We start from the raw sequence: 19,637 nt of genomic DNA, 5'->3' as shown, positions 1-19,637 counted from the left end.
CCTGCTTCCTCAAGGCCTGCACTCAGGCCTCCCGACCCGGAGCAGCAGCAGCCGCCGCCAACCTCTGCCTGGAAATCCCGGCACCGCCTCTACCGGCCGGCCCGGCCCGACCACTTCCTTGGGGTTGCCCTCCTGCTGCGCGGCCCTCGGGCAGCGGCAGTCCGAGAACCCCGGGCAGGACGGCAACCCCGAGGAAGTGGTCGGGCCGGCCCGGCCGGCAGAGGCGGCGCCAGCGGCATGTTGTGAGGGATTCCCAGGTGGAGGTTGGCGGCGGCTGCTGCTGCTCCGGGGCGGGAGGCCTGAGTGCAGGCCTTGAGGAAGCAGGCGGGCGAGCCCGGGCGGCAGAGACGGCGCAGGCCACGGCATGATGTGGGGAACCCCAGGGGGTGGTGGCGGCGGCTGCTTCGGGGCAGGGGCCATGAATGGTCGTTGGCCAGGACTCAGGGTACTGGAGTGATCCTTGCGCTGCCTTCTGGGCCAAGGGGCCAGCCGGCCGGGCAGGGGAAGATGGTGGGCGGGGTCAGGGCAGCCATGCTGAACTGCAGAGGCGGAGCTCTCCCCTGTCCTGAGTTTGACTTCCGGTTAGCCGGCTGGCTTGTGGGCCGGGCAGCTGGGTCCAGAGTGGGTGGGGCCGCTCGGACATTTTGTCACCCCCCACGTGACCTGCAATTGCTACGCCCAAGGCAGCTGCCTCTTCTGCCCAATGGGAGGTCCGCCTCTGACCAGCAGGGTACCTAGATCAGAATGTTCTGGATGATGAGTGGATCTACCCTCTCTTCTGAAAATGAAACGTTTCTAATTAGTCTCTAACTGACCAGTTCCAGTTGGTTGTAATTAATGAAGATGCTTTCATGCCTCTTAACAAGCGCTATGACCTTGAAGGAATAGTAGGCTCATTCCCAGTTAAACAACACCTGCTTTCTGAACCCCCTGAGATGAGAAAGGCAAAAAAATTATTCCATTAGACCTGCTAGCAATCAAAATAGATTCTTGTTTGACACCTTCAACCTGTTCACCACAGCCTCCAGATACCCAGCCAGGTCCACCAATGCAGATTTGAGCTGACCATCCATTAACAAGTAGAGCTGGGTGTCATCCTCATGTTGATGACCATCCAGCCTGAAACTCCCAACTAACTAGGCAAGAGGCACAGGTACATATTAAAGAACATTGGGGAAAGGATCAAATCCTGTGGTATCCCCATACCTGGGCTGAAACTCTCTCCCCTGGAGCCATTCTTTGTCCCCACTCTTGTAGAAGGAGAAGAGCCATTTTAACCTTGGAGACCCCAAAGGCTGCCATGGAAGCCAAAACGCCCACTGCTGGTTGTGTGGCTGTGTCTGTATGGACACTGAAGTTCCCAAGGACTATCAGATGTGTGAACTTCAGCTGCAGCAGGATATCTCCTGGTGCTCTGTGCAGCTTGTATACCATCAAAATAGCTACACTCTCCTCAGAATCCCACACCAGCCAACACATTCCAGGCTGGATGTTTTTGGAGCAAGGATTCCTCTCAAGGAGAAAAACTCCTAGAGAAGAAGTCATGTCTCTCCTCTAAGCCCTTTTATTTACAGTTGATGGAGGACTGAGAAACCATGTGCGCACTTTTGCTCCCTCCCTCACCCAGGTCTCAGTCACACATACCAAATCCAACTTTTGATCTCTTACATAAGCCTGCAAAATAGCAGCTTATTTATTAATAGACCTGGAATTTCACAGCCTCAGTAATGGAGAAAGATAATGACTCCGAATCCATCCACCATCATACCTTGAGATGGAACAATGATTTCAAGACCAAGCTTGTCCATATCTCCGCATTCCTCTGAAGAAGCACTTCCTCCCACTGTCAAACCTCCATTCCCTGCAATTACAGGTATCCCTGGCCCCTCACTAGCTGCTGGTGTGTTCAGATTTAAACATTCTCCAGGACAACCTGTGGTCATTCTTAACAATGTCTAATTATTTTAGCAGAATTTATAACCACTATATCTCTGAATAATAGATTCTTGGGACAAAAGGCATTCACAGCAATTCACATGCTGGATCAGTTTGCCCTGGCCCTCACTTCAAATGAAACATGGGATGTAATTGGTCATAGAAATCTGGTCAGCCAATGAGTAGGAGGAAGAGGAGGAGTTTGGATTTATATCCTGCTATTCTAAATCCAAAGGAGTCTCAAAGTGGTTTACAAATTCCTTGTCTTCCTCTTCCCAAAACTGACACCTTGTGAGGTAGGTAGGACTGAGAAAGTTCTGAAAAACTGTGACTAGCCCAAGGTCACCTGGCAGGCCTCCTTATTAGGATTGGGAAAACAACTTCATTCACCAGATTAGAATTTGACACTCATGTGGAAGAATGGGGAAACAAACCCAGTTCTCCAGATTAGAGTCCACCACTCTTAACCCCGCCTACACCATGCTGGTTTCTTTACCCAGATGTACCCTTTCACCTTCAGTATTTTTACTGCAGCTGACCCATGCTCCATTTAGGCATTGTGGGATTAACTGGTTGCTATAATAAGCCCTAGAAAAGATCGGGGGTTGCCCCATTGGCTAAAAGTGAAGTCCTTTTTTGCCTGTTCCATACTGTCTCTGTGATCAGGATGTCCTCAGTTAAATAAATCTGGTCATAAAACTGTTTGGTCACAGTTGGTTGGCCAAAAAGGACAGATTGCTCAGGAAATATAGGGTTAATAAGCAAGCATCCGAAATGTCTGTGTGATGAGGGGCCGGGATTTGGAACTGTGGCCATCCCATGCTTGTGGCTAAGTGCACTGGGAAGGAGCACTTTTGCTACTTCCTCTTTTGTACATGGTTAGGAGGATTTTGGCACATCAGGGGTTAGGAATGAAGCCTTTCAACTCTGTGTCCATACATCTGTGCAGCCAGTGATAAACAAAGCCTGTGGAAGAGCTGGCCAAGTTTGGAGCCAGGGTCTGTGCAAAAGGCAACCCAGGCAGCTGTCTAGTCCAGCCCACCCTGAAAAACTGTCAGCTTATTGAAATAACCAGTGATGTGGATCAGCCATTTAATTAATTAAACTAATTATTCAAATAAACAAAACTAATTAAACCCATGAGATGCATATAATCATGATAGTTGTGCTAGTCTGAAAAAGTGAGCTGAAAAGGTGAGCTGTGACTCATGAAAGCTAATATCCAGCCAGAAATTTTGCCAGTCTTTAAGTTGCTACTTTGCCTCTTTTCAACTCCTTGAGATGGATCAACTCAAAAAAAGGAAACTATGGCCTCAGTCTGCAAGACCTGAGCAAAGCTATTAATGCTAAGATGCTTTGAAGGACATTCGTTTATAGGGTAACCATTGTTGGATAATCTCCTTGTAGAGATTATACCCTTGCATGTGAGGCTGGAGCACAGCGGAGCATCCCAAACATGCATGTGAGCTTTGGCACAGTCAGAGTCGTTCATAATTTCTAATCTAATAAAAAGAGTATTTATTAGTGAACTCTATTCTGGATAGAAAGGTAGATAGATAGGTTCACTAATCTAATCTGGCTGGATGAGGATGGATGCACTCAGCATCCATCCTCCCTACACACATGGTGCAGTAGAAGGTTAGAGAGCAAGAAAGAGAATGAGCCAGAAGGAAGTCCCTGAGAATATCAGTCTAACACCGTGGTGGCGAACCTTTGGCACTCCAGATGTCATGGACTACAATTCCCATCAGATGTCATGGACTACAATTCCCACCAGATTCTAGATAGGGACCTAGGGATTGACACCTTTACTCTATCATGCTGGGACTATCCCTTTGATGTTCCAGTGGTGGCGAACCTTTGGCACTCCAGATGTTATGGACTACAATTCCCATCAGCCCCTGCCAGCATGGAAAATTGGCCTGAGCTGAGTGGTCCCTGTAACAGTCAGCACCACCAAGCCCACTTGGCCCTTCTTAAAGCTAAATCTATTTCTCTATGGCCTTAATCATAAAAATGATGTAGCATTTTTTATCCAGCAAAGAAAATAGCATTTTAAAATAATGCATCACAAAATGTAAACCTGCTTCTTCTGTCCTAATTGCTGCCACTGTTCTTAGTTGTTGTTGTTTTGGACTGTTGTTTATTTCATAGCAGTAGAGAAGATGCATTAACTGTCACCTGCAAGAGGAAATACACAGTAAATCACAGATGGGAATGGTGTCTAACAATTACTCAAGTGTCAGATGGAGAATAAACCATGAGTAGGTGGTAGGAAATCTAAAAAGGACATTATGCTTTGGCAGAAGTGTGAAAACTGCCAAATCGAACCTCTTTAATATTCCTCTTCGTCCAAGGGATAAAATGAAATAATCCAAGTGCACGGAGAATGTCCTGCCATTGACAACAATTGCCAGCAGCGCTTGGCTGCTCTGATCATTTTCCTTTCATTTCACAGAGTCATTTTAAAAGAAATATTTATCTTATGCTGCAAGTTACTGGGAAGCATTTCAGTGTTTCCATGTCTCAGAAGAAAATCAGCTTAGACGAAGTTCGGCTTAGATATCCAAAGGAAATTAATCCTGGAGCTCGTGCAAGCAGTGAAAGGTAATACCATTTGAGTGCAGTTTACAGAATATGCCATGGGTACATCTTTATCTAGCTTCCTTGATATATTCTTGAATACTGCTAATAAACACTCAGACAGAAATAATTACATGTCTATAAAAATATGATAGGTGCCTGCATAGGACAAACCACATTCAGATTCTAAGTACAATGGGGAAATTCACATGCAGCTGATCCAGTTACAATCTGAATTTTAGATATGCATTCCAACACTCATCAGATCCCGATGAAAAATGGGTCTGAAATGTGTACATCTCCACAGGGAAAACTCTTTAGATCCAATAAAGGACCTTTGACTTGAAAATAAATCATTGGCTTCTGCTCGATAAATGCTCTATAAAATGTCCCATGATATTGTTATTAGTTATATTAATAATGATGATATAATTATTAATAGTATATATAATAAGTAACAGGAGCAGTAGTAGTACTTTCTATTTTTCTTTCACGGAACTTAAGGTGGTGTAAAAGAATTCCAAGGAGCTACCCCATACAAGTACTGGCCGAACCCAGAACTGCATAGCTTCAAGAAGGCTGGAACATACACCTTCCATCCATATCCTGGTTCAGAAGAAATGTGTCATTTTATCAGATACAGGTACTGATATATCTGTGTAGTATCACAACTCCTAGACAGCCAAATCAGGTTGTTTTGGTCCCATTTTCAAATTAAATGAGGAATGTAGAATGAAATTCTCTTTACATCCATGGAATTTATTAAGCACCAATTTATATACCATTTGTGTGAGTATGGAGGAAGCATGCCTCACTGTAAAGAAGTCAGATCCTCTGAGCTGTTGAGCTGGCACAACACTGCACAGGATGAGGTGCAATGACCATGAAGCCAATAGCGAGCTGGCTCTGCTGTGCAATTTTGAGCAACTATAATATTAAAGGTGAATCAGTTTTAAGATGTGGGTAACTGTGACCTTTACTCAAGACAGCTTCTATAGAAAGAGCCAAGTAGGCATATGACTTAAGAAAAACACTTGCAAGCCTGGGAACAACCAAAGCATTCTATGAGGATTTTGGTCACCGTAGAACCACATACACAGGCAGAACATTTCACTGAATCCACGTTAGCAACATAAAACACTAGCAGTGTGGAAATAACGTTTTGTTGTACTGGATGTAGCAGAACACCACTGTGGCTACTTATATGCAGTCTTCACTGTTGCAGTACAAAATCAAGAATTTAGAAACTGCTCACTAGTTTTTAACTTGTATTTAATAGTAACTGACAGATTCCTCAATTAAGGGACAAGAAGTAGAAATAAACTTCTCTGAAAGATTGTTGTCCCACCAGCTTTATCTTGGAAAGTTCAGCTATTGAAAGGCAGTGTGGTGTAATGATTAAAGAAATGTCAGACTAGTATCTGGGAGATCTGGGTTCAAATCCCCATTTGTGCCTTGAAAGCTCCCTGGATGACCTTGAGCCAGTCACACTCTCTCAGCTTAACCTATCTCACAGGGTTGTTGTGAGGACAGAATGGAGGAGATGAGAATGAGGTACGGTAGGTGACCTTGGGTCCCCTTTTGGGAGAAAGGTAAGGTACAAATAAATTGATAAATAAATAAATAATGAACAAATAAATTAGATAGACAGACAGAGAGAAAGAGAGAGAGAGAGAGAGAGGACATGTTCTGAACTGTGTTTTCCAGTCTCAGAGTGCAGCTGAGGTCTAGTAGCCTGAGCTCCACATAACCTGTGATCTAGAATATGTTCAAAATATTCAATGATGCATAGAGGTTCCATAGCAAACTCACTGGGGTTATTCAGAAATACATTTACCTGAAAAGGGTTCCAAGAAAGATGTGAAATGTCTTCCCATTTTTTTATCCTAAAGTGCCCCCTTGTGTTTTTATAATGGAAGCTAATGTTCTTTATTGTCAAACACATAGAAGCTTATGACAAGCAGAATTGCCTTAAACCACCCACTGGCATCTTGTGGGGGGAAAAAAGTTATTGCTTTTTGTATTGTCGAAGGCTTTCACGGCCGGAATCACTTGGGTGCTGTGTGGTTTCCGGGCTGTATGGCCGTGAAAAATACTAGGGTCAAGACTGTGTCAAACCAGCTCCACACAAACACAGGTTGACCATAGTCAAAAGAAACAAAGGCCAGGATACTTCTATTCAGATGCTCCCACCAGTGACCTTGCTATCTACAGGGTTACTCCCAGGCTATAGTCTTCATTGTTACTCATACTTCTATTCAGATGCCCTCAACTATTGACCTGGTTGCCGCCTTTGTTACTCACAGACAAGGTTTCCCCACCCACCCTGGACACTCCAACAGATATATACTCCACTTGCTTTCCCAACATCAGATCCTCTGAAGATGCCAGCCACAGACGCAGGCGAAACGTCAGGAGAGAATGCTGCTAGAACACGACCATACAGCCCGGAAACCACACAGCACCCAATTTATTGCTTTTTAATCTGAAACACCATATGTAACAGCAAAAACTGAGGAAAACTATTTTCCCTTGGCCTCAGTTGAGGGCCATTTATTTGTACCAAACCAACTGCTTTAAATGCTTTAAAAGCTGTTATAACCTACCAGAGGGAAGGGAGGATTCTCATTTACAGTATGCAAGGATGGAAGTTATCACTGACTTGAACAAGAGCAATACATTTCTATCAAAATCCATAAGCTCCCATTCTGGAAATCAATATCAGGGAATTCAGAAGATTAAATGTGTTCAGTGAGCTGCACATTACAGTTAATCTCCAACTCAGACCTCTAGTAAACTAGCTTCTATCTGATAGCATGTACTGTACTGTCAGGAAAAGTAATAAGCCAACATCAAGAACAGCAAAAACTGCTATTGATAAGGGTGTCTCCTTAATGGCAGTAGCTGAATTGATTTGGGAAAGATAAGTGAAAACATTCTGACACAGCATATTTCAAGTTTGCTTAGACTACATTGTTCTGGTTCCACAATGCTCATCTGCCTCTCATGTTTGCCCTGATCTAAAAAGTGAAGTGTATAGGTAAAAAATAATTTACTTTGGCTTCAAGTGTCTTTTAAACAGCCATGAGTTTATTGTAGGCTGATCAAGTGTCAGATGCAGAATGAACAGGGAGACTGTTATTCATTTCAGATATTTTTAAAATACACAGCAGCACCATCACCACTACTAACAACAACAACAATTAAGGTTTCCAACAAGGATATACCCGAATCCTGATGGAACAAGGCATGATAGCAGATGTTGGATTTCTTTCATGCGCTCCTGCAAAGTAGCAGCAGGAAATCTGATGTAATAGTTGGTGTTGCATTGGACTTGGGAAATCTGAGCCTGCTGGATGACCTTGTACCAGCTGCCTTTTCTCAGCAAAAGGGTCTATGTGTTCATTAAATGGGGGGGGGGGGGTCTGTGTTCTACCCCTGAGTTTTTTGAAGAAAGAGATAAACATGTAGACAGACAATAAAAATCAATCAATCAATCAATCAATCAATCAATCATTACTGGTTTCATGGGCATTACTAATGATTTGCAAGAGCAACAGGAAACATATTTGCAACACTGTTCATGTTTCTTACCATACCTGTTTCCAGTCTTTCATCTCTCTGACAACACTACTTGTGTTATTAATATGAATCCAAACATATCTTCATCATCTATACATCAAAAAGTATAATTTGTGGACAAGACTGTCATAGATGGGAAAAATTTCTGTCCTTTTCTGTCAGTCACCAATCAGCCATATGCCTCTGTGTCTGTTCATGTGTGAATGGATGCATATAGAACAACTAACAGCCAATCAGGACTCATAGAATTCTGGAGAGGCCAGGTGGGAGAGAGGAATAGAGAAGAAAATCCATTAAATTATTAGTTTTGAGTCAGTTGAGTCAGTTTTGAGCCAGATTTGTATTTTCAGGGAGTGAGACCGGAGGATCCTGACTGAAGAGACAATTGAGGCCTGATTTTAGGGAAAGCAGCAAACTTAGTGAATGCTTTAAAAGGAGACTGAACATGCTTCAGAGCTAACATTTAGAAGAAAGCTACCTAAAGAATTGGAATGTCCAGAAGGAGCTCACAAGTGTACTGTGTTTTCCTAAAGTTGTAAAAAGGTCAAAAAGTCACTTCACAAATAAAAGCTTGACTGATAAATGTTCTCTTCACCAAGGAATTGACAATTGAAACATTCTAATGGACTGAGCCCAGCAAATACTATGTTCTGCTTGTATATAGTTTCAGTCCTCTTTACTGAACAATCTTTTTCTATCTAAGAAAGTTAATTTAAAAAGTCACTATATTTTCCTGTTTACTTCAAGTCTCATTTGAGAATTACTGTTTTCAGAAGTCATTTTGGGTGCAGTATATTAGATAGAGATTGGGTTGATGCCACAATTAGGCTTGGCAAATCTGGTAGCCCAAATCGCCAAATATACCTGAATTGGGACTGATTCAGACATATTCGGGACACATTCAGGCCAAATACAAAGGTCCCGAATATGAGCCAAGCTGAATACAAAGTATTCGGACCGGCTTGTTGATAATCAGGATTCGATGACATTTGAGGATTGTTTAAATCCACCCCACATGGGATTCCCAAGAGAATCCCTCCCAATACTTTACCTGAGGTGCCTGTCAGGGGTGTATTTTTAAGATAGTGGCACCAAAATTGCAAAATTGTATCTTCAGGAGACTCCCCAAATGATACCACCCACGTTTGGTAAAGCTTGATTTAGGGGGTCCAATTTTATGAACCCTCAAAGGAGTAGCCCCATCTTCTATTAGCTCCAACTGGAAACAATGGGGGATGGGAACACCCCCTTTAGGCGGTCCATAAAGTTGGACCTCTGAAGCAAACTTCACCAAATGCAGGTGGTATCATCAGGAGAGACTCTTGAAGATATCCTGCAATTGTGGTGCCACTAGCCTAAAAATGCACCCCCTACAGGTCAAAAGCCAAAAAAACCCCTAAAATACAAAAAAATTAAGACAGACCCGAATTATTTGGAATATCCAAGTATATACTGAATATGAGTACACCAAATATGGGATTCAGCTTATTCGGATATACAGATAATTTTGTACCCGAATAAAGCCAAATCTGAATTTTACTGAATATTTTCAGTAATACTCAACCCTAGCCACAATGATCAACCTTCATATTCTATTTGAATGTTCCCCTTGAAGGGCTCTTCAGTCCTTTGTGATAAGCTAGCAAAGGGCATTGTTCCAATGAGCACTCCCACTGTGAAGTAAACTAATAATCCCTAATGTGTGATGCCACCAAAGTCCATACTTTCTAAAGCTAGAATACAATTTTCAATAGCTTATAATATTAGGTACTTGGAGAACTACATTTCCCATCCTAGGACATGGGATACTGCTGGAGCAGAGTACAATATGTCAGGAGAAAGGAAGGTGAAGGACAGAGGTGGGATCAAGCAGGTTCTCACCAGTTCCCGAGAGTGGGTTACTAATTATTTGTGTGTGCCGAGAGGGGGTTACTAATTGGGTCCGCTTTTCCATCTCCACGCCCACACCCTCACCTCCCCGAGAGGCATACTGCCTTTGAACGTGAAGGCTCCATATAGCAATTGCGACTAATAATGTAACTCCCTGAACTGGGTTAATCCCTTCCAGGTACTGCAATTCATTGATTCTCAGCCTTTCGTACCTTTTCTCTCACCAGTCTTTATCAAAGAACCTGTGTGTTTCACCATTGCTGTGTTCAGATTTGTGAGTTGGGGCATTTTCTATAATGTGATAATGATTTAGAAATGACCTGGTGCAAAAAAAAAAATTTGGGGTCATGGTGGGGTGGCTGCCCATGGGGAGGCATCCAACTCAGGTTTTGCCCAGGGCTCAGGTTTGCCTAGGTACGCCTCTGCCCCCATTGCTGAGGGGGGGGGCTGGCGAGGGAACCTTTTACTAAAATTTTTGGATCCCACCACTGGTGAAGGAGAAACATAAAGAAATCCCTCCATACTAGGTGCTGCTGCCATAGAAACCAAAAGCCAATGTATGGTTTTGAGGGATGTCTGAAAGAGACTGGGAATTCATGGAGAAGGAATATGACACTCCTAATTTTTTCCCGGACCCAAAAATGTCCCTTCCAGTTGCCATTTTTCCCGCCAACCTGTTGAGCAGTAGCAGAGAATGGGGGCTCAGATCACTATACCAGAAAGCCTGCCCCTCTTATCCCTGGCAGAAAGGGGCCCCCCAGGAACAGGTAGGGGGACAGGGGAAGGCAGAAAGCCTGTGCTTGGCAGGTGAAAGTCTTTGCTTAGGGAGGCATAACTATGCTTAAGACTGCACCATCAGTCAGCTAACCACAGCATTAGAATCATCCCATGAAGGAAAGATGCTAATTGATCAAAAGTCTTTGGAATCAGACGTTCTATCATGCATTCCATTTGAGTCATGCCCTCTTTATTCTAGAAAATTGTAGTAATTTCCTCTGATCATACTTTTCGCATACCTTTTATTTTGCTTAAAGCCACCTCTATTAAACTAGCTCTGCTGCATGTGTAATTTGTTCCCTTTTTCAGAAATCATTTCCCCCTTTCTGTTCAGCATAATTCTTGTGGTTTCTATAGGTCATGAGGCTCCTGTACAGCCAGAATTTTGTATCCATGAGTTTTTTTACAGCCAAAACTTAATCAGTAAAATACCAGTGTTCAGTGTTCATTAATAGTAATGGAGGTACAAGTACAAATTCCACATTGCAAGCAAATAATGAATTTCTTTTGGAGAGCTGAGTCATAAAGTACAAATATGATTGATGGCATTTGGTTTGGCCTGACATTTGTAAGCATCTCTTTCCTTTTCTAAGCAGATAGTTAGTATTGTAGCATCTGAGTATCTCCAAGTCTCACAAACATATATTGAAAAGATGTCTGATAAAGTCTGTATCATAAATATACACAATTTGTATTTGCTTAAAGCACTTTGATATCAGTAGAGGCCATATAGGAAGATTCAGTGTGCTCCACTCAAGCAAGGATTGTCACATTCTATTCTGCTTCAGAGTTTTATTTCTTAATGTGCCCAAGTTTTTATATTAAAAAGACACTGGTTACTTTCATAGATATCAGTGCACATTCTAGCACCCTACAGAAGTTTGGGATTGATGGTTCTTCGACCAAATTCCTCTGCAGATTCAAATGCTTTCTTACACATCGTTGAATTTTAAAAAACAAACATATTGCTTTGAAAATAGAGAACAGATCTCTTAATGATGAGTGGGCAAAGATCAGAATATTGAAACTGCTGCATGTCTAAAAGGAGAAGGAATGCTCCAAGGCCCCTTCCACACTTGCAGAATAATGAACTTTCAATCCACTTTCAATGCACTTTTCAGCTGAATTTTACTGTGCAGAATAGTAAAATCCACCTGCAAATAATTGTGAAAGTAGATTGAAAGTGCATTATTCTGCATGTGTGGAAGGGGGCCAAGATAAGCATTCATATGGGCCAATGGGAGGGAAGACTTAGAAAGAAAACAAAAGAGAAACTGGAATCACTGCCTAGAGCAAAGTTGTACAACATAATAAGCTGCTTAACTGGGTATTTAAATGAATGAATTTATTGCCTACTATTGATATCCTATTGCTGGTCATCTCAATAAAAGTATTACACAATATTAGTTCTACTATACAAAAGTTTTAGCCAAAGACTAGCTTGACTTTGTCTGCAGCTGAAAGTATTGCTAGCCTCTCTGAATTAAGGAGACAAGACTGATTCAGAGGGCAGGGGGGAATCAAAAAATAAACTGCTTCCGTGGCTAATGAACAAAGAGAGATTTCTTTGTTGCTTAATAATCTGGCCTGTTGCCCACTGATCTGTGCTTAGAAGTGTTTTGAATCAGTAAGTATAAATGAAATAAATGGGAACATGTCTATTTGAGCTCTTTAAGTCATTTTGCATGCATTATTTCTTTTACATGATGTTTCAAAACCATCTCCACTGCTTTTTGAAGCTGAGCCCAAGTTTTTTATGGACTCCATTTTAATTTTTAAAAACATTATTTTATTTTGTATAACGTCTGTATAAAATTAGACAAGGTTTATCTTTCACCAGAAATTGAACATGATGCTCAACAGAAAGAAAATAGCAGTTGGAATAGTCAAGATGCTGGTGTATTGATCCCAGGAAACCTAGAACATAAGCAGGGGCGTAACGAGGCAGCCCTGGGCAAACTGTAGCCCTGGGCAAAACGTGAGTTGGATGCCCCCGCCCCCATGGGTGGCCACTCCACCACTACCAATTTTTTTTTTGCACCAGGACATTGGTGCCTACAGGGGGTGACGTTTTTAGACATATCAGCACCAAAATTTCAGCATATCATCAGGAGACTGTCCTTATGCTATCCCCAGGTTTGGTGAGGTTTGGTTCAAGGAGTCCAAAGTTATGGACTCCCAAAGGGGGTGCCCCATCCCCCATTGTTTCCCATGGGAGCTAATAGGAGATGGGGCTACAGTTTTGAGGGTCCATAACTTTGGCCCCCCTGAACCAAACTGCACCAAACTTGGGGGTATCATCAGGGCCTTTGATCCTGCAATGAGACCCTGAAAAGTTACAGAGACTGACACCTTCACTACTGGCCCCCCCCCCAGCCTGCAACCCCATGGACAGCAATACAGAAAACTCAATGCAGAACAAAGATTCTTGGGCAAATTTCTGGGATGTTCCTGCAGGGGGCGCATTTTTGGATGTATTGGCACCAAAATTTCATGGTATCATCTGGAAACTGTCCTTATGGTGCCCCCAAAGTTTGGTGCAGTTTGGTTTAGGGGGTCCAAAGTTATGGACCCTCAAAGGGAGTACCCCATCCCACATTCTTTGCTAAGGAGATGGGGGCTACCCTTTTGAGGGTCCATAACTTTGGACCCCCTGAACCAAACTGCCCCAAACAACTTAAGGGTGCCATGTGGCAGTCTCCAGATGATACCCTGAGGAATTTTGGTGCTGATGCGTCCAAGAATGCCCTCCCTGCAAGAACATCCCGAAATTGGCCCAAGAACCTTTGTTCTGCACTAAATTTTCTGCATTGCTGTCAATGGGAGTTACAGGATTGAGGAGGAAGCACATTTTTGAAGGCGCAGTCTCGCTCGAGAGATCTCGAGGAGACTGCCCTAGTGATTCCCCCCAAGTTTGGTGCAGTTTGGTTCCAGAGATTAAAGTTATGAACCCTCAAGGCTGTAGCTATCTCCCCTAATGGCTTCCCATTAGGGGATAAAGGCTGGGGCACCCCAGGAGATCCGCAACTTTGGACTCCCTGAACCAAACCTCACCAAACTTGGGGGGGGGGGGTAACATGGGGCGATGCTCCTGATAATCCTTCAAAGAACACAGTGCCTTCAGCCTAAAAACTGCACCCTCTGCAGGCCAAAAATGGAAAACCACTAAAAATACCCAAAACGAACCCAGCATTTTGATGCCCCCCCCCCCACAAGGTGATGCCCTGGGCAGCTGCCCACCTTGCCCAATGGGCATTATGCCAGTGAACATAAGCAGCCCAATCACTAAGAAGGACCTATTTCAATACTACTGTCACTTTGGAAATATATTTTCCCTCTGTGGCAACATTTTTATTACTCTGGTTTAAGCAAGGACATGGTCAAGAAATCACCCTACATTTCAATGTTACTTTTCACTGCAAATTCTTCAAATACTTTGGTTGCAGTGGCATACTAACTATGCATGCACATCACAGATGCAAGGAGGATTTGACCGGGTAAATTTATCCCAGTCTGATTCATTTACCAGTTTGGGGTGGTTCTGAACACATCTCTTACGGGGCAACAGGTTAGAGAGGTAGCAAAAATTATGTTGAATTCAAAATCTGTCCCCCTACTTGAACCCAATGAAGCTGGGCAATCTCTGCACTGGTTGCTGTTTTATTTGTGAGTTTTTCCGGGTATTGGTCGTTACCTTTGAAACCCTCTATGGCCTGGAACTCTCATTCCTGCTGGTTCAACTATGTCACAGAAAAACTCCTTGGATGGACACTTAGTTACTCCCCCTGGCAGGATAGTTAGGATAGTCACTGCTAGGTGTATGGATTCTCTGAAATAGGTTTCCTGAAGCTCTTAGTAAGGTTTCTAGTTTCCACATGTTTTGCAAGGTTTATTTTTTTCAGGATGGTTTTGGATACTGCCACCTAGTTTTTTGTTACATATGTTTGTTAATATTTTTAAGTTATTTTAATATGTCGCTGTTGTTATTATTCCAACTCAGAGGTCCCCAACGTAGTGCCTGTGGATGCATGGTGCCCACAGATACCTTTCTGGCACCTGCTAAGAGGTTTTAGGAAGGTGTTGGGGTAGCAAAGGTAGCAAAATACTATTAGAGATTTGACTGCCTGTGTAGATTTTTTAATGTTCTTTGGTGGCACAAGCACAAGGATCTGCACTATGTTACTGAAGTCATGATGGGGCAATTATTTTGTGGCTGGCTCCATCTCCTGTGGCAACTATTTTGTGGCATCCATTTTGTTGCTGTGCCCACCATGCCATATCAGAATTTCAGATGTGCCTGGTGCTCAAAAAGGTTGGGGGTTCCTGTTCTAAACTATCTTGAGTCTAGTTTCAGAGGAAGTCAGACTCAAGCCCTTTCCGCACAGGCACTGGGGAGGGGTTTGGCATAGTTTATGCCCGCGCACCCCCGCGGGACCATTCGCATGGACGGTCCCACTGGAAGCGGTGGCGACGGCGCAGCTGCGCCGCTCCCAAACGCTCCTTACCTCCGGTCGCCTTCTGTCACGTTGTGGAGGCCAGGGGACACGCCCCCCCTTGCCAGAGTGATGACGCTGGAGAATGAGGCCAGGGGGCGTTTCTCCTGGCCTGCACAATGCGACCGAAGGTCACCGGAGGTGAGGAGCATTTGGGAGGGCTGGGAGAGAAACGCCGGCTTCCACCCGGTGCCATTGGCATGGCACCGAAATGGAAGCCGGCATTTCCAAAATACCTCGCTCCCTGAGCGAGATTCAAAAACACCGTTTTGGCGGGAGCCGGGTGCTGCTGCAGCGATTTGGCAGCAGTGCCTGTGTGAGCAGTCCCCACCCAAACGCTGTTTTACCGGCCCGCCACCACCGCTTTTGGCCCATGCGGAAAGGACCTCAAAAATGCAGTGATCGATAGTCTCAAAAACAGGGTTTTACAGTCCAAGATCTTTTGTGAACTGACATAACCTCTGGCCTGTTTTATCCTCAATGGTTTTGTTTGTCTTTAAGATTGCAATCCTAATGAGCTTACTCAGAAGTAAGTCTCACTGAATTTCTGAGTGAACATGTTTAGGATCATGCTGTATCATTCTTAATGGAATAGGACACCACAGAACTAGGAAGGTATTTAAAACTGGGGGGGTATTACTACACTTTAGGTCATCAGACATTCATAATGAATGCATATGAAGCTGAAACAGACCATCAAGGTCAGTATTGTGTACTCAGACTAGTTGTAGCTTCCTGGGGTCTCACATCTTTCCCATCACCTACCATCTGGGTCTTTTAACTGGATATGTTGGGACTGAACCTGGAACCTTCTGCATGCAGACAGGCTCTTCCACAGCCTCTCTCCTAGTAAAACATGAAGCACTCTCTATGGATGGATGAATCACATAGATTTGTTCATAGTAGCTGCATAAAATACTGTGCAGGCAGACCATGTAGGTAAAGTAGGTGAATGTTGACAAATGTGTCAGCCCAAAATGTCTACTTTCCCATAAAGACAAACTTCCTTAGAATATGAGCAAAACCATTTCCTTTTAATGGCCATCACGACAATTCCACCCCAAGGTTTTGGGGAATTAAATTTGGATTCTGACAACTCAGAGATCTCAACAATTCATAAAACTGGTCAGCTATGACCCCATCAGTTCAGAAAATTAAGTTCCAGTGCGGGTACTTAGCCATATCCAGGAGCTGCAGTACATTAAGTGCCACAGGGAAAGACTGCCCATCAAGGAGCTTTCAGAATATAAAAAAGGATGAGATGGTTATTTCTAAGTTTTATTTAGTAACCATGCATTGGTTGTCAGTATTCTCTAGTCATATAACACTATAATATCTAATCACTCCAAGGGCAGTGCCAAATTCATTTGTTATCATTTATTAAAACAGCCTGGGTACTATCTGCATTGCTAGAATAGTGTGCTGACTTCAGCAGTTACAGAATTCATACTGGCTGTAAAATGTAAAACAACTCTTTCTCCTGCTACAGTGCCGTAGTTTCCAGCCTGCTCAGCCATTTGTCTTCATGTCAGTAATACCTGGGGATGTATTTTCCATGTATTTTGAGATATTGGGAACGAAGCCCCATTTCTATCCATGTTACTGTCAATGGAAGCTGAGTCACTTACTGTACTAAGCTGAAAATTGATACTGGGGGATCAAAGTATCACTGTCTGTGGATTACAGACCATTTTTAAATTCATTATAAAATGCAGTCTCACAGATGGTATGTTGTTTGTGACTTACAGAGCATCCCTAGTCTCACACACTATTCCTTCTGGAATAGCAGTCAGTCCATATTAGCAACTCCCTCCCCTTGCACACAAAGGAAAGACAGCATAGTATAGCCTCATCTTGTCAGCACCAAGAAGTTATTCAGGGTTGGTACTTGGATTGGGGGGGGGGGCATCAAAAAAACTCTGCAGAGAAAGGCAATGGCAAACCATCTCTGCTTCCCACTTGACTTAAAACCCTTTTGCAGCAATTGTCATAGATCAGTTACAACTTAACAGCATATACATACATAATGGGCCTCAACCCCATTTTGATTTAAAATTCTACATGGACTCACAGACCTTTCCTCTCTCTCTTTTGGACATCTACTATGTTATTCTGTAAACAATCCCTTTGCTACAGAGTTGGATAGAAAGGAGTTAGTTGCCACTCATTCTTCTATATTGCTGTCTGCTGAGTCTCTGGAAGAGAGGCAAAATGTCTCCTCCTCAGTCTCCTTATAGCTCTTTTCAAAGTGTGCATGGCAAACCATGTATGCCCCATAGTGGACTCTGTTCCCTCACAAGACTTAGGCAGTTTTTGCAAGGCCAGAGGCAGTGGCTTCCCACCGCCTTTGATGAAGCCGGTGGAGCATCAGGACCATTCACATGGTCCCATGCAGGCAGTCTCAACGCCGCTGCTGCCCACAGGGGCAGCTCCACACGGAGCCACCCAGGGTGTCTGTGAGCGACTTACCTTGTGTTCCTTTGCAGCTCCGGGCAGCTGGAAAAACACACCCATGCTGTCCTCCAACCCTTGGGGGTCACAGGGTAGCATGGGCGTGTCATTCCAGCCACCCGGAGCTTCAGAGGAATGCAAGGTAAGTCCCTCGCAAACACTGGAGGGGCCAAAACCGGCGCCCTCACGCCAGTGCTGTTCACACCGCGCCGGCAGAAAGGCACTGCTTTTTAAAAACTTAGCTCAACGAGCAAGGTTTAAAAGCGGCGTCTTTGCACTGCTGGGGGGGGCAAGGACATCACTGCTGCAATGCAGCAGCGACTCCTGTACGAACAGCACCCTAGGGATGGCGTTTTTTCCATCCCTAGGGCACTGTTATTTGGCCGTGCCGGAACAGCCTTAGGGATCCATTCAGATGAGAAGGAGGGCCTAGCTCATTGACCCTGGGATTACCCTGAAAGTCTAGAAAACTCCAGTTTGAGGCCAAACTCCCCAAAAAGAGTTTATTAGCCCAGTTGGAGAGCTGTATATACAAACATGCAGTGCACATATAGCCCCCTGATGAAAAACATGCCCTCAGCACCATTTGGTTGAGAAAATTGTACAGGTATCAGGCAGTAGCCCTTCATTTTGCCCCCGCCCCACATACACGCACCCCAGTTGCTACCAGAATCAGGTCTCTGTGGCATTTCTAAATAGAATTCCCATGGGAAATGTACAGCTGGTATTTGGTTGCAACTCTCTAAGGTGGCCCTATGGCACACCTAATGTGTAGTTTGACCCAGAGCCATTATTCTCTGGTACAGTGCTGTTCAATATTTTGGAGTTAGACCTCCAGATGAAAACCAGAAAATTGAGCTGGAATTTCCCCATGATGAATTATTCCACAATTTTCTTCCATTGAATTTAAGTTCTGACAAGTTCTATTTGCTTGTTTTCCACAGCAGACATTTTTTTTAAAAAAACCTCTAGATTCTTTTTTAAAGAAAAGGCCTTTTAAATGTTGCCAATGCTGCTTCATTTTTTAAATTTTGTATATGGCTAATTTTTCAGCGTGGGCCACAGTACTTAAAACATAGTTTTTAATAACAAATATGCGCATTCTCATCATTACACCGAACATAACAGCAGGAGACAGTTGTTATTCATTGTTCACCATATTTGAATAATTGTAACTCTCATCAGCAGAATAAAAAGCCTAAATGATGAAGAAAGGCATCTTAGAATGTATGATGGATCATAGATTCACTGTAATGCCACTTGCCTCTTACAGATAATACTAATCTTAACATAAAAAGCGGTGTCTTTCAGTAAGTAGATTTGGGATTTTTCTCCTTAGCTCCAAGGCTTTGCTCTGATGGATTTATCATGGTGGAATGTACTGCTGTGAGTGAAGCATTGTGATACTGGAAAGCTGCCATTGTTAGAGCTGTTGTAGCTGCTGAGCAGAACCATTCTGCTGCTGAAGACGAAGGCTTCGCATTAGCATTGACTCCAGATCCTGAGAAGCTCTTTCTTCCTTAATCTTCCTTTACATGAACTGTGACAGTGCTGCAGTTTCTGTCTTACCATAGCATAGAAAACATAAGGAACTTTCAGCCAGTTGTTCTTCCATTCTCCTCCATGTTTTCCACAACCCAAATAGAGCATTCTGTTTCGAGTGGGCTTGATTGACCTATGTCTTCTGCTTGCTACAGGGTCACAGATAAACATACATAAGAATGCTGAAATTTGGGGTTTCTATCATGCTACTGGTGTAAACAAAACCTATGACCTCTTACTTATTACAAGCATTGCCTAGTTTGATGTGGGAGGCAACCAGAGACAGAGCTTTTTCACTTTTAGTGGCCCCTCAGTCATAGAGGATGGCCAGGTTCCTACTTTGCTTTCCTTTAAACACCAAGCCAAATAATTTTAAACAGACTT

The 19,637-nt window shown here is 43.5% G+C and overlaps 1 protein-coding gene across 1 annotated transcript in view; it reads right to left on the bottom strand.

The window, feature by feature from the left end:
* Positions 1-9: 9 nt before the first annotated feature.
* LOC125435388 (basic proline-rich protein-like) overlaps positions 10-19,637 on the bottom strand; it is a gene marked incomplete at its 5' end in the record, with an annotated part of 35,057 nt that continues 15,429 nt past the window's right edge. The window contains 3 exons of the mRNA XM_048501589.1: positions 10-472; positions 1,033-1,136; positions 1,279-1,485. Coding sequence (XP_048357546.1) covers positions 10-472; positions 1,033-1,136; positions 1,279-1,485 — 774 coding nt within the window. The remainder of the gene's footprint in view (positions 473-1,032; positions 1,137-1,278; positions 1,486-19,637) is intronic.

Source organism: Sphaerodactylus townsendi, linkage group LG06 (genome assembly GCF_021028975.2).
Source record: "Sphaerodactylus townsendi isolate TG3544 linkage group LG06, MPM_Stown_v2.3, whole genome shotgun sequence".
NCBI classification, from domain to species: Eukaryota; Metazoa; Chordata; class Lepidosauria; order Squamata; family Sphaerodactylidae; genus Sphaerodactylus; species Sphaerodactylus townsendi.
Note: the sequence above shows the minus strand (reverse complement) of the source record. Positions and strands in the feature narration are given on the sequence as shown.